Source organism: Chrysemys picta, chromosome 5 (assembly GCF_011386835.1).
Source record: "Chrysemys picta bellii isolate R12L10 chromosome 5, ASM1138683v2, whole genome shotgun sequence".
NCBI lineage: Eukaryota > Metazoa > Chordata > Testudines > Emydidae > Chrysemys > Chrysemys picta.
In genome coordinates, this window is record NC_088795.1 from 100,010,591 (window position 1) to 100,025,140 (window position 14,550).

The 14,550-nt window shown below is 41.4% G+C and overlaps 1 protein-coding gene across 14 annotated transcripts in view; it reads right to left on the reverse strand.

The window, feature by feature from the left end:
• The window catches only part of KLHL5 (kelch like family member 5), a 128,542-nt gene that overhangs the window by 48,201 nt on the left and 65,791 nt on the right, over positions 1-14,550 (reverse strand). For 13 of the 14 annotated variants that reach the window (XR_010601510.1, XM_024106703.3, XM_024106701.3 and 10 more), the window contains 2 exons: positions 3,173-3,309; positions 2,401-2,597 (listed from right to left, as the gene is read on the reverse strand). Coding sequence is in view for 13 of the 14 variants with exons in the window: in XM_024106703.3 (XP_023962471.2) it covers positions 2,401-2,597; positions 3,173-3,309 (334 nt within the window). In the remaining variant the exon portion in view is untranslated. Of the gene's footprint in view, positions 1-2,400; positions 2,598-3,172; positions 3,310-5,291; positions 5,477-14,550 lie in introns of those variants that run through there. The other variant, XM_042843434.2, reaches the window with a different exon arrangement.

Here is a 14,550-nt window from a genome sequence, read left to right on the forward strand (position 1 = left end):
AACCCATGATCATTTGTGGCATATGAATAATTTATGGATTTTAACAAACAACAGAATTTACAGAACTATAGGTATGTTTAATCCTGATGCTTTAATATTTTTAATGGCATGAGCATCAAGTGACTAGTATTTATTAGTGTTAAACATTTTTATGCTTTCAAATTGCTTTTAAACAAATGAAATTATTTTGGGATTTATTTTAATTGAAGATTCAATTGGACTATACATTTCTATTCAGTTTCCATAGCAACATTAGTTTCAAACCAAAGGAACTGTTTCAGTATTACTCATTATTACTAAAATTCAATTTCATGTCTCCATTGGAACTAAACAACATTAAAAAGGCCTTGGGAAGAATCCATCTAGCACAACTAATTAGTTTGAAAATGGCTTTTTAAAATCCAGCTAATTTAAATTTGATTCATGGCAAAGCTTTAGAATGAGTAATTGTGCCACTGAAGTAAACAATGGCCTAAAGGTACGCAACTATTTTCCTGTGAATTGAACAACTTCTTACTAAAGGAAAGATGTCGAGTCAGTAATAAACTAACTTTTGAGAAGTGAGACAACAACCAACAGTTGCTGTCAAAATAATAAGACCAGATGGAGGTACACCTTCTAAAGGCTCATATTTTAAATTGCATCAAATAATATTTTGTTAACCTTCTGATTCTAGCACTCCACTAGTAAATGTTAGAAGAACATGACTAGACAGTACCACAATTAAGACAATTATTTATTTAGAAAAAAACTGTTTGGGCAAGGAGGAAATAAGGAGTCTATTTCTGTGTGATTTTTTTCATCATAACATACAATGATTTCTCAGTCTCTCACAATTAAGCATACTATTTCTCATAATCATACATATCTGTTTTACTCTATTCTTCCTGCCTCATCTGATTGTTTTATTGACGCTCTGTCTTCAATCCATACTTGACCATAATGAAACCTTTTCTTATTATATACTGTGATTTGCACACTATTCATTCACGTGTTTTAATAAACATTAGTATGGATGCATTATTAAATGCATCAGTGATCCACCCACCTGAGAGGGAACTGAATCACACACAACAAGAATGCCAGGATATTTGATTCTAATCTCTCATAGTAAACTTGAAGCGACAATGGGTGAGGTAAACCATTTCTGTTCGTGAGAGACAAGCTTTTGAGCTACACCGAGCTCTTCTTCAGGTCTCCATGTGTACCTCAAAAGTTTGTCTCTATTATCCTGGGACCAACGTGGATACAACAACACTGCAAACAATAGTAAGCTTGGGCATTAAGTCAGAGGAAAATAATAAAAAATAAAACAACCAAACAACGGGTTCCATTCAGCAAAAATTCAGAAGGTAAAAGGAGACTTGATGGATTTCTGATTCAATTACCCCAATTCCAATTAAGAAACACAAATTATACATTTCAGATGACGTGGGGATACCACACAGGGGATCAAAGGCTTTAATACTAAGTTTACTGATGTGGTATCCCATCTCCTAGAACTGGAAGGGACCTTGAAAGGTCATCAAGTCCAGCCCCCTGCCTTCACTAGCAGGACCAAGTACTGATTTTGCCCCAGATCCCTAAGTGGCCCCCCTCAAGGATTGAACTCACAACCCTGGGTTTAGTAGGCCAATGCTCAAACCACTGAGCTATCCCTTCCCCCCTGCCTAGGTTCAGTTCCCAAGAGCCTAGACCAGCAGAGGCCATATCATGAGAGGTGGAGAGAAGTACCTCATGTAATTCTAGGAACTCCCATGAGCAAAGAGCAGCAGTGCTAACTGGCCACAGACAGATATGCCTCTTAGGTCCTTACACTTCTCTGATAGTAGAGTTACCATAAAATGATACCCTTGAGGGAGGTAAGGAGAAAAATTAACAAAAGATGTTGGTGAGGGAATGAAATTTAAGAATGTCAGAGAATCAGACTTGCTCCAAATAAATCCCCAAACCCTCACTTAATTGCTGGCTATACTTTTGCATTTGGCTACTCATGACTCTACCTAAGAACATATGTTCCTTGTTCCTATGTTGCTATATAGAAGGTGGCTGAGTACATTTCCCAGACCAGAACAAGGGCTCTGCGTAAGCTCGAAAGCTTGTCTCTCTCACCAACAGAAGTTGGGCCAATAAAAGATACTACCTCACCCGTGCTGTTTCTCTAAATAGTCACAGGCATTTTTGAAGATTTTACCCATTACTTTTTTTCTGACTAAATGGAACACTACCAAGATAGAAAGCAGTACTTAATGTCACAGTATATAAATAGCTCTGATAATAACAATGGCTCTTAGGGGGTGGGGGTGGGATAGCAACATTTACCTCAGGAAGGCAGATACTCTATATTTTCCTTGCTACAGAAAAATCAATGAATGGATGATGCTACAAATAAGGACATACCATGGTGAAATTGTGAGCCACTTTGTGCAAGTCAGTGCAACCCTGTGCATCAGCAAAAGAGCGGATTCCAAGGCAGTTGGATGGGTGAAGTTGTTTCATTAAGAACTTACAGCACGCTTCCACAACCTGAGAGAGCTGGAGAAGGCAAGCTGTAGATAACAGGCACTCAATATTATCTTCTTTTAATTCAAGGCGACCTAACAATATTAAAAGAAGGGTGCTCATTATTTATGAAAGAATATTGACTGTAATTCCAACAAGAGATTTTTCTGAACACACACAAAAAAGTTTTTTTGACAGACTAAGTAAGAGAGAGAGAGAGAGAAATGTGGCTGAAATGGTAGTTCTGTTTCCCCTGTTTTTATCTTTTGTCAACCTCCTCCCAAAAAATCATAAACAACATAGAATTATTTTCAGAACATGCTACAGAACTAAGACAATAACATTCCTACAAAACAGCCCAAAAATTAAAAATTAGTAGCTTGCATAATATAGTGCAAAAGAATTATGAAAAAAAATTCTCCTTTCGCCCATCAGGATGCATCTGAAATATTTTGACATTTGTCAACTAACTAGACATCAACTAACAACTAACTAGATCCCACTGAGTTGCTCTAGATAATGGCAGTAATAGTAGTTTTAATAAATAAGCAGTTGAATTGTATGGTGCAGCATTTCTACCAAATATCTGAAATCTAATAATGGAATACGATGTTCACTTAGGGACAGAACATCAGAGAAACATTACCACCCTTTTCTTCATTCTTCTTACCTGTATATGCATATTGAACCAAAGCCCACAGTGCATTTGGCTCTACACCTTCCATCTTGATTTCTTCCTGTCTTGCTTCTCTTACATCATTAGTAAACATGGCTGCAAAGTAGTCCGAAACAGAGGAGAGAACTAATCTGAGACCATATTGGAGAAAGGGGAGAGAGAGGCAAAAAAAGACCTTAGTGAAGCTGACGTTTGTTAATAAATGCTTCATTATTTTGCCCTTTGAAGGTGCATTGTACTGAGGAAAGCATTTTAAACTTGACAAACTGCTTCATGCCCCAGTTCCTTCCTATGAATAATGAAGTGCTGTTACTGAAAGTACATTTTCTGCTGATGTAAATGATTTACCCTTTTAGTGCTCAATGACTTTTTATAATTGCCATGTAAAAATAATACATAAAGAAGCAAATACATAGCATTAGATACTGTATGAAAAATACCCGGAAAAAACAATCAATTATTAATTTTAAAATGGTAAAGGAATTACTTCTTAGTAATTTTAAAAAATACTTTAAAATATTTTATGTTCCTCATAGGCTAATTGATACAAACATCAATGACAGAACCTGCCTACTGAGTAGAACTGGAGATCATACAAATCTGAAAATTCCACATGTGAGTATAGTAAGTCAGTCACAGGAATATGGTAATAGTAGAGTTACCTTTTTTGTGCAAGCACTTAACACATTACTTTTGTCAACTGTTTGGGATGAGTGCATGTCTAGGTTAATGCTCAACGAAGAGTTATTTGCATCAGAGAGAGATCAAAACACTTAATACATATTATAATAGTAATACATTTTCAGGAATTAAGGTAGCTGAAGATATGATTAAATAGAGTGGAAAAGCAAGGGGAATGCTTGGTAGTATTTCTTACAGATATTTGGATTAACTGGATGCATTTTACAGATGAACTACATAAAATTGTCTTAGTTTATCAATTGCAAAGTTATAGATTGCTGACGGTGTTGCAGCCATTACTTTTCATTAAATTGTGTCTGCATATCTTCCATCTGTTATCCATTGCATCATCTTTGTCCAGGGCTGCATCACGTAAATACCTTTTGCCAGCCTTTTGGAGGCAATGGAGATGGGTGAGAATGTGTAGAACTTGAATTAAACACAATTTGACCATGAGGAAAATGGTTTAAAAGCATTTTAAACATTTCAAAGGACATTATAACAGTATTCTGTAATCCCTGTAATACAAAATTCCTTTTATGGCCCATTCTTGATAAACTACGTTATTCAGTCCCAGAGGATAATTAGAATAATTTGTTAGGATAGCTATCCATGTGGCAGTTCTCGGTGTTTTAGCTTTTCATTTAAATAAAATCTCAGCTTCAAATACTGCCTCTCAGAATAGGGTTCTGTACAGCATGACTGTGGTATGAGATAAATTCATCTTGTCATTGAGGGAGATTTGTCAGATTGATTTGATATTCTCCTGTTCAGTCAAAGGCTTAGTTGTCCTAGGACCACGTAGTCATGGTTAAGTTTAGAAAGTGAATGGTTCTTTGGATGGACTAGATTTGAATGAGTTAATAAAACAAATTTTAAAATAACTTGCAATTCATTATATTCTTCCATTAAAATTCAGAACCAGACATATAAACTAAATATCTCACGTTAAAAATATTTAACATTGACAATATTATAATAATATTTAGGGCTCTAACAGGAAAATAGTGTTTGCTGCAACAGTAGCCTAAGCTAAGACCCAGTCTACACACAGATCACTGGTCTAACTATTTCAGTAAGGGGTGTGATTTTTTCAATGTGGTTATATCTGTATAAGTCCTAGAGTAGAGACAATTATACTACTGAAAAGATGCCTTATGACTGTACAGTTTATTCCCCTTCTGTCCAAGCTATACTGGTATAAGCACATTTAAGCTAGTATAACTTCAGCCACTCTAGGGGTAGTTATACCACTTAAACTATACAATATAATTAAATCGGCACAACTCTTGTGTAAACACTGCCTTAGGCTTGGTCTACACTCAAAATGTAAACCAGCATAGCTATGTTGGCCAGAGGTGTGAAAAAACCACACACCTGCCTAACATAACTATACCGACAAAAACCCCAGTATAAATGCAGCTATACTAACCAAAGAGTTCCTCTGTCGGCATAGCTAACGTCATTCTGGGAGGTGATGCTCATACACTGGCAGAAAAACTCCTTCTGACGGGATAAGCTGCATCTAAGGCAGGGGGCTATGCGCACATCGACCCTATAGCATAGGCATAGCCTTAAGTCTTCCTTTTGTGTTCTTATTCCTGGAACTCTATCCGTGACACTCAGCTCCACTTCCCCCCCTCCACCTTTCTCACTACAGTTGTAGTGAGAAATCTTGTCTATATTGGGAAAAAGCATAATTTTAGGAAATTTGTTTTAACTAATATAATATTAGTTAAACATATATATAATTATATATTATATATAATTGTATAATATATAATGTATAATTATATATAATCATATAATGTTATAATAGAATATTAAACACATATGACACACATCAAGTTCATAATCAGAATTCATAAGTTTTACATAGTTTGAGAAATCTGCCTGTCACAACAACTTAGCACCTAAGATAAACAAGGACAGGTCATGTTTAAAAGACACGGTAAACAGTCCCAGTCCACACTAAGTGCCAAGTCACGATGAACATTGTGTTAGTTAAAACAGGTTAGTTTTTGGACTTCTATTTAAGAACAGGTTAGTTCAACAAAGTTAAGCTCCAGCCATGCCAGTATAGAGGAACTTGGACATAACATATCCGCTTTCCCCATCCTTTCCAGAAGCTATCTGTGCTCTGGTTTTCAGACACATCTCCACCATCACAGTTCAGATGATATCAGGAACACAAGACTTTTAATAGAACACAAATTTTTGGACTTCTATTTAAGAACAATTTCAGAGTAACTGATTGGCTTTTGAAATTTTTTCTTAAGTTTTGCATTGGAAGTAGCTTTTAATTTTTGAATCTATGATTAAGTAGTTTACTTGGATTCTGTAGTATTTTAAGCAGAATTGGTGGCTTATTCTTGTCTGTTCCCAGGGCCGGCGCAACCCATTAGGCGACCTACAATTTGGTGGGTGGCGACAGCGACGGTATTTCAGCGGCAGGACCTTCCGCCGCCTCTGTGAGGGTCGGCATTTTGGGGCAGGACCTTCCACCACATAGGGCGGCAGAAAAGCTGGCGGTGCTCCTGTCTGTTCCTTATGTGTGTGCACAAGTGCAGAACCCTCCTTTTAAAAAAAAAATAGATCAGGGTGGATTTGATTTAAATCACTAGTCAGGAAGACTCAATTTAATCATAGATTTCTACATAAAAGTGCATTCTTGTTGGTTGTTATAGCCTTAATACATATTCTTCACAACTCAGAGACAGATGTAGGTTTCATTTTTAGAAGGTACACGCTATACATTTTTAAGTGATTTATTTTGAAAACTTTTCAGATTAGTTTTACAGCTAAATCAGAAAATGAATGATTTTTTGGTTATTTCATTTACCAAAGGTAATTGAAGCAGATATTTATGAAGTCATTGGGAGGTGCACTATTCCAGTTCAACAGGTTAATCATTAATATTTGGAGGATTTTCTTGCCATGCTGTATTAGGAGGAGAACATCACCAGACGGACATTTAAATGGTTTTATTTAACTAAAACAATGTTATGTAGTCTGGATTTTTTTCTTCAACAGCAAACATATAATATTTTAACAAAACAAGCATATGAATTTTTGAATTTAAACATTCAAGTTTTTTAAAATCAGGTTTGTTTTTGTTCAAATTGTTTTTAACTAAAATAGTTAAATGAAATTAAAAAAAGTTAGATCGACTATGTCAACCAGGTCAACACGAGAAACTTAAAATACTGGCTTCTGCAGCTAACTCTGTCGTCTTCACCTTCATTTTCCTGTTTGTTCATAATCTGGAAAAGAAAAACAAGCTTTCCTGCTTTTTCAGGTCCCAAACGATTTCTCAATTTGGAATGAATTAGTCCAAAGGAAGAAAATATTCTTTCTACACCGGAAGAAGAAGCTACTGCTGTTAAAAGTGAAATTATCACTTCAAGAGTCTCTGAAGGGTGCAGAGAAGGGCGACTAGGATGATCAGAGGAATGGAAAACCTGTCGTATGAAAGGAGACTAGAGGAGCTTGGGTTGTTTAGTCTGACAAAGCGAAGGCTGAGGGGGGATATGATTGCTATCTTTAAATATATCAGAGGGATAAATACAAGGGAGGGAGAGGAACTATTCCAGCTTAGTACTAATGTGGACACGAGAACGAATGGATATAAACTGGCCGTGGGGAAGTTCAGGCTTGAAATTAGACGAAGGTTTCTGACCGTCAGAGGGGTGAAATATTGGAACGGCCTTCCGAGGGAAACGGTGGGGGCGACGGACCTGTCTGGTTTTAAGATTAAGTTAGATAAGTTTATGGAGGGAATGGTTTAATGGTAAAACATAGTAGCCAAGGAAAACCAAGCAATGGTACGTAAATAGTATAATGGCCAACAGGGGTCAGACTAGAGACTCTTGCCTACATGCTCGGGGTCTTACTGATCGCCATATTTGGGGTCAGGAAGGAATTTTCCTCCAGGGTAAATTGGCTGAGCCTCTGGAGGTTTTTCGCCTTCCTCCGCAGCATGGGGCAGGGATCACTAGCAGGAGGGTCTCTGCCGATTGAAGTCACTAAAACACAGGATTGGGGACTTCAACGGCAGAGTCCAGGGAAGGGTTTTGTGGCCTGCAGCATGCAGGGGGTCAGACCAGATGATCATAATGGTCCCTTCTGACCTTAAAGTCTATGAGTCTATGAATCCAAGTGCTTAAGTGACTTCCACCAATTCACTGGTGTGACTTTCTTTAAAACATCATCAGAAAACATACCGTATATACTCGTTCATAAGCCGAATTTTTGTAGTAAAAAAGGGAAGCACCAGAGAAGGGGGTTGGCTTATGAACGGGCATAGAGAGGGAGAGGTGGGACACAGCCCCTCCCCCCCAACAGAGTGAGCAAGGAGAGGCAGCACAGCCAGCAGAGCCAGAAGGGAAGAGGCGGGGCCAGAGTCTCTCTGCTTCTGGCCACGCTGCTCTCCCCCCAGCCTCCGAAGCAGCTGTAGCTCTGGGGTGGCAGGCTGCAGCCGTGCCGCTTGGCCTCACCCCCCAGAGCAGGCTGTGGCTGCGCCGCCCAGCCCGCTGGAGCACACTGCGGCTGTGCCGCCTGGCCCAGCCTGGCCCAGCCTGCTGGAACATGCTGCGGCCGCGCCACCCAGTCTGGCCCACCGGAGCAGGCTGTGGCCACGCTGCCCGGCCTGCTGGAGCAGCTCCAGCGAGGCCAGAGACATCCTCCCTTGGCCCTCCCCAGATAAGGTGGGAAGGGATGGGATGGGGAGAGTGTGGGGGTCCCGGGCTAGGGGTGGGGTATGTGGGGGGTGGTCACAGGGGTTACTCACCTGACTCCCAGCTTCTCCCCCCAAAAAAATTTCCCCACCAGTTGCTGTCCCGGCCCATCAGGGTAAGCAGCTGGCGCGCCAGGACACTTTGTTTACTTAGGTTTACCTCTGTGCCTGCGGATGCTTGAGGTAAAAAACCCATCTCGGCCCACCAGCGGCTTATCCTGATGGCCTGGGAGCCAAAGTTTGCTGACCCCTGAATTATAGGGTTGGCTTATGAACGGGTCATAAAAAATTTCCATTTTTACTTATCCATCTTGGGGGGGGTCGACTTATAAACGAACTGGCTTATGATCGAGTATATACGGTATATTTCTTGAATGGTTCTTATTTCAAACTGGGTCTCTTTTACCGCCTGCTGCCATTATAGGTTTTCCCTTCTAGTGAGAGAATGGTATGGTAGATCTCAAATCAATGAAGGCTACACTCAAAAAGACCTCAAGACTTCTGGAATGTGCTGCTCAAACAGTTTCATTTTTGTTTCTACTACCTGTCCCTCCCTTCTCACATTTATCTCCAGGCTTCTTCTCCTTGTCCAGATCTATTCTGCCCCCAACAATCTTCTATTCATTGAACTTTTTGAAACTTTGCACTTTTAGAGAGAGATAAGAGATTGACTCTGTGTACACAAATTTATAGAGAGACAATAAGGTTGAGGACTGTTATTGCTCACCTCTATATATTATGTATTTATTTAATTAAAAACATTTTTGCTGTTAACAAGCATATTATCTCTGGAGACACAAATCCACAGTTTGAGAACTGCAAAACTAAGCATCTCTGATGGTATCTTCTAGACTGAGCACTGAATCCCATTGGGTAGATAGAAAGATTAACCAAAATAATCTATACAGAAGCCCCTGGAACTCCATAAAATTGGGTTCCTAATCCATGAACTACTAGGAACTCATTTACAAAACTTTTCTTAAAGATTACATGAATATATTGTCTCATACTATAGAATTAGAATTTATAATCCCTATTCCATGATGAGATATCTTTGAGCTATAATGTATCTTAATTAAAACTATCTTTAGATAGAATTTTTTTTTATTTTTGAGGAAAAAACCTATTTAAATAAAGAAATCCAATTTTTTTTAAATCATTGATTTTTATCCACCCTGAACACTTAATTCCAACACAGGAGTGCTTTCATAGAATCATAGAATCATAGAATATCAGAGTTGGAAGGGACCTCAAGAGGTCATCTAGTCCAACCCCCTGCTCAAAGCAGGACCAATTCCCAGCTAAATCATCCCAGACAGGGCTTTGTCAAGCCGGGCCTTAAAAACCTCCAAGGAAGGAGACTCCACCACCTCCCTAGGTAACGCATTCCAGTGTTTCACCACCCTCCTAGTGAAATAGTTTTTCCTGATATCCAACCTGGACCTCCCCCACTGCAACTTGAGACCATTGCTCCTTGTTCTGTCATCTGCCACCACTGAGAACAGCCGAGCTCCATCCTCTTTGGAACCCCCCTTCAGGTAGTTGAAGGCTGCTATCAAATCCCCCCTCATTCTTCTCTTCTGGAGACTAAACAATCCCAGTTCCCTCAGCCTCTCCTCATAAGTCATGTGCTCCAGACCCCTAATCATTTTTGTTGCCCTCCGCTGGACTCTTTCCAATTTTTCCACATCCTTCTTGTAGTGTGGGGCCCAAAACGGGACACAGTATTCCAGATGAGGCCTCACCAATGTCGAATAAAGGGGAACGATCACGTCCCTCGATCTGCTGGCAATGCCCCTACTTATACAGCCCAAAATGCCGTTAGCCTTCTTGGCAACAAGAGCACTCTGTTGACTCATATCCAGCTTCTCGTCCACTGTGACCCCTAGGTCCTTTTCTGCAGAACTGCTACCTAGCCATTCGGTCCCTAGTCTGTAGCAGTGCATGGGATTCTTCCGTCCTAAGTGCAGGACTCTGCACTTGTCCTTGTTGAACCTCATCAGGTTTTTTTCGGCCCAATCTTCTAATTTGTCTAGGTCCCTCTGTATCCGATCCCTACCCTCTAGTGTATCTACCACGCCTCCCAGTTTAGTGTCATCTGCAAACTTGCTGAGAGTGCAGTCCACACCATCCTCCAGATCATTAATAAAGATATTAAACAAAACCGGCCCCAGGACCGACCCTTGGGGCACTCCGCTTGAAACCGGCTGCCAACTAGACATGGAGCCATTGATCACTACCCGTTGAGCCCGACGATCTAGCCAGCTTTCTATCCACCTTACAGTCCATTCATCCAGCCCATACTTCTTTAACTTGGTGGCAAGAATACTGTGGGAGACCGTATCAAAAGCTTTGCTAAAGTCAAGGAATAACACATCCACTGCTTTCCCCTCATCCACAGAGCCATTTATCTCATCATAGAAGGCAATTAGGTTAGTCAGGCACGACTTCCCCTTCGTGATTCCATGCTGACTGTTCCTGATCACTTTCCTCTCCTCTAAATGTTTCATAATTGATTCCTTGAGGACCTGCTCCATGATTTTTCCAGGGACTGAGGTGAGGCTGACTGGCCTATAGTTCCCCGGATCCTCCTTCTTCCCTTTTTTAAAGATAGGCACTACATTAGCCTTTTTCCAGTCATCTGGAACCTCCCCCGATCGCCATGAGTTTTCAAAAATAATGGCTAATGGCTCTGCAATCTCACCCGCCAACTCCTTTAGCACCCTCGGATGTAGCGCATCCGGCCCCATGGACTTGTGCACGTCCAGTTTTTCTAAATAGTCCCGAACCACTTCTTTCTCCACAGAGGGTTGGTCACCTTCTCTCCATGCTGTACTGCCCAGTGCAGCAGTCTGGGAGCTGACCTTGTTCGTGAAGACAGAGGCAAAAAAATCATTGAGTACATTAGCTTTTTCCACATCCTCGGTCACTAGGTTGCCTCCCTCATTCAGTAAGGGGCCCACGCTTTCCTTGATTTTCTTCTTGTTGCTAACATACCTGAAGAAACCCTTCTTGTTACTCTTAACATCTCTTGCTAACTGCAACTCCAAGTGTGATTTGGCCTTCCTGATTTCACTCCTGCACGCCTGAGCAATATTTTTATACTCCTCCCTGGTCATTTGTCCAATCTTCCACTTCTTGTAAGCTTCTTTTTTGCGTTTAAGATCAGCAAGGATTTCACTGTTTAGCCAAGCTGGTCGCCTGCCATATTTACTATTCCTTCTACACATCGGGATGGTTTGTTCCTGCAACCTCAATAAGGATTCTTTAAAATACAGCCAGCTCTCCTGGACCCCTTTGCCCTTCATGTTATTCTCCCAGGGGATCCTGCCCATCTGTTCCCTGAGGGAGTCAAAGTCTGCTCTTCTGAAGTCCAGGGTCCGTATTCTGCTGCTCTCCTTTCTTCCTTGTGTCAGGATCCTGAACTCGACCATCTCATGGTCACTGCCTCCCAGGTTCCCATCCACTTTTGCTTCCCCTACTAGTTCTTCTCTGTTTGTGAGTAGCAGGTCAAGAAAAGCTTTGCCCCTAGTTGGTTCCTCCAGCACTTGCACCAGGAAATTGTCCCCTACACTATCCAAAAATTTCCGTTCCATTCTCCTTATGGCTTGTTACAAACATAATGCCAAAGTGTTAGTTTTCATTTGAGACATCTTTTTGTCACTCAAAGTATTACAATAAAATAATCCCCCACATTGTATTGATGCACACTGATCTCAACTGCATACAGGCAATTCTGATGGAAATATAACTTGGAAAAACTGAGCATGTTCTACAAATAGATGAGAAGCACATACCAGACCAATTGATCTATGGTGAACTGTCCAATAGAAAACTGACAGAACTTGGAAAGAAACTGTTTTTAAAAATGCACAGCTATAAACTGATTTTCAGGTTAATATTGAAATTGAGCCTTGGGAAACTAACTGCCAATAAACAATATAGCTTGGAGTGACATATTTGAAAATTAGTGGTATGACTGTGAAACAAAGTGCCAGCTATGTCTCCAACAGCAATGTTTGGTTAAAGCACATCATCCAGAAAGACATACACACCACACCACAGAAACACCAACCCAGGAACCTATCCCTGTAGCAAACCTCGTTGCCTACTCTGTCCCCATATCTACTCTGGCAACAGCATCAGAGGACCCAACCACATCAGCCACACCATCAGGGGCTCATTCACCTGCACATCCACTAATGTCATATATGCCATCATGTGCCAACAATGCCCCTCTGCCATGTACATTGGCCAAACCGGACAGTCCCTCCGCAAAAGAATAAATGGACACAAATCGGACATCAGGAATGGTAACATACATAAGTCAGTAAGTGAACACTTCAATCTCCCTGGTCATTCTATTACAGATTTAAAAGTCACTATCATTGAACAAAAAAACTTCAGAAACAGACTTCAAAGAGAAACAGCAGAACTAAAATTCATTTGCAAATTCAACACCATTAATCTGGGCTTGAATAGGGACTGGGAGTGGCTGGCTCACTACAGAAGCAGCTTTTCCTCTCCTGGAATTGACACCTCCTCATCTATTATTGGGAGTGGACTACATCCACCCTGATTGAATTGGCCCTGTCAACACTGGTTCTCCACTTGTGAAGTAACTCCCTGCTCTCCATGTGTCAGTATATAATGCCTGCATCTGTAACTTTCACTCTATGCATCCGAAGAAGTGAGGTTTTTACTCACGAACGCTTATGCCCAAATAAATCTGTTAGTCTTTAAGGTGCCACCAGACTCCTTGTTGTTTTTGTAGATACAGACTAACACGGCTACCCCCTGATACTTGACATCAAAGGATAGAGAATCCATCTTCTTTTGCTCCTTTGGTTAATTGTCCTAACTTTTAAAAAATTGTGCCTAATTTGTCATTTGAATTTGTCTGGCTTCAGCTTCTAGCCACTGGTTCTTGCTATGCCTTTCTCCACTAGATTTAAGAACCCTTTAGTAAAAAAACAGTTACTCACCCTCTCGTAACTGTTGTTCTTCGAGATGTGTTGCTCATGTCCATTCCAAGCAGGTGTGTGCGCACTGCATGCACGCCAGCTGGAAGATTTTCCCTTAGCAGCGTCTGTAAGGTCGGCGTGGGCACCCCCTGGCGTGGTGCTTCCATGGCCTCCAATATAGGAGCCTGCCGACCCTCCACCTCCTCAGTTCCTTCTTGCCGGCACTCTGACAGAGGGGTAGTAGGGTGGGTACTGGAATGGACATGAACAACACATCTTGAAGAACAGTTACGAGAAGGTGAGTAACCGTTTTTTCTTCTTCGAGTGATTGTTCATGTCCTTTCCAAGCAGGTGACTCCCAAGCCGGAGTTCAGGTGGTGGGGTTGGAGTCCACTACAGATTGAAGCACTGCACGACCAAAAACTGCGTCGTCTCTGGCCTGATGCGTGATGGCGTAGTGCAACGTGAACGTATGAATTGAGGACCATGTGGCCGCCCTGCATATCTCCAGGGTCGGAATCTGAGCCAGGAACGCCGCAGAAGAGGCCTGCGCCCTGGTGGAGTGGACTGTAATCGGCGGGGCAGGCACCTTCGCCCAATCGTAGCACTCGCAGATGCAGGACGTGATCCATGAGGAGATATGCTGTGAAGAGACAGGGAGTCCCTTCATCCTGTGGGCCACAGCCACAAAGAGTTGGACTGATTTCCTGAACAGCTTGGTTCTTTCGATATAGAACACCAGGGCCCTGTGAACGTCCAGGGAGTGCAGTCTACACTCCCTGCTGGAAGAGTGTGGCTTAGGATAAAACACAGGGAGAAAAACGTGGCCCCATGTGGAATTGGGAGACCACCTTAAGAAGGAACGTCGGGTGTGGCCTGAGTTGGACCTTGTCCTTATGAAAGACAGTCTAGGGTGGCTCGGACGTTAGGGCTCTGAGCTCCGAGACCCTCCTAGCTGAGGTGATAGCCATGAGGAACGCAACCTTATAGGA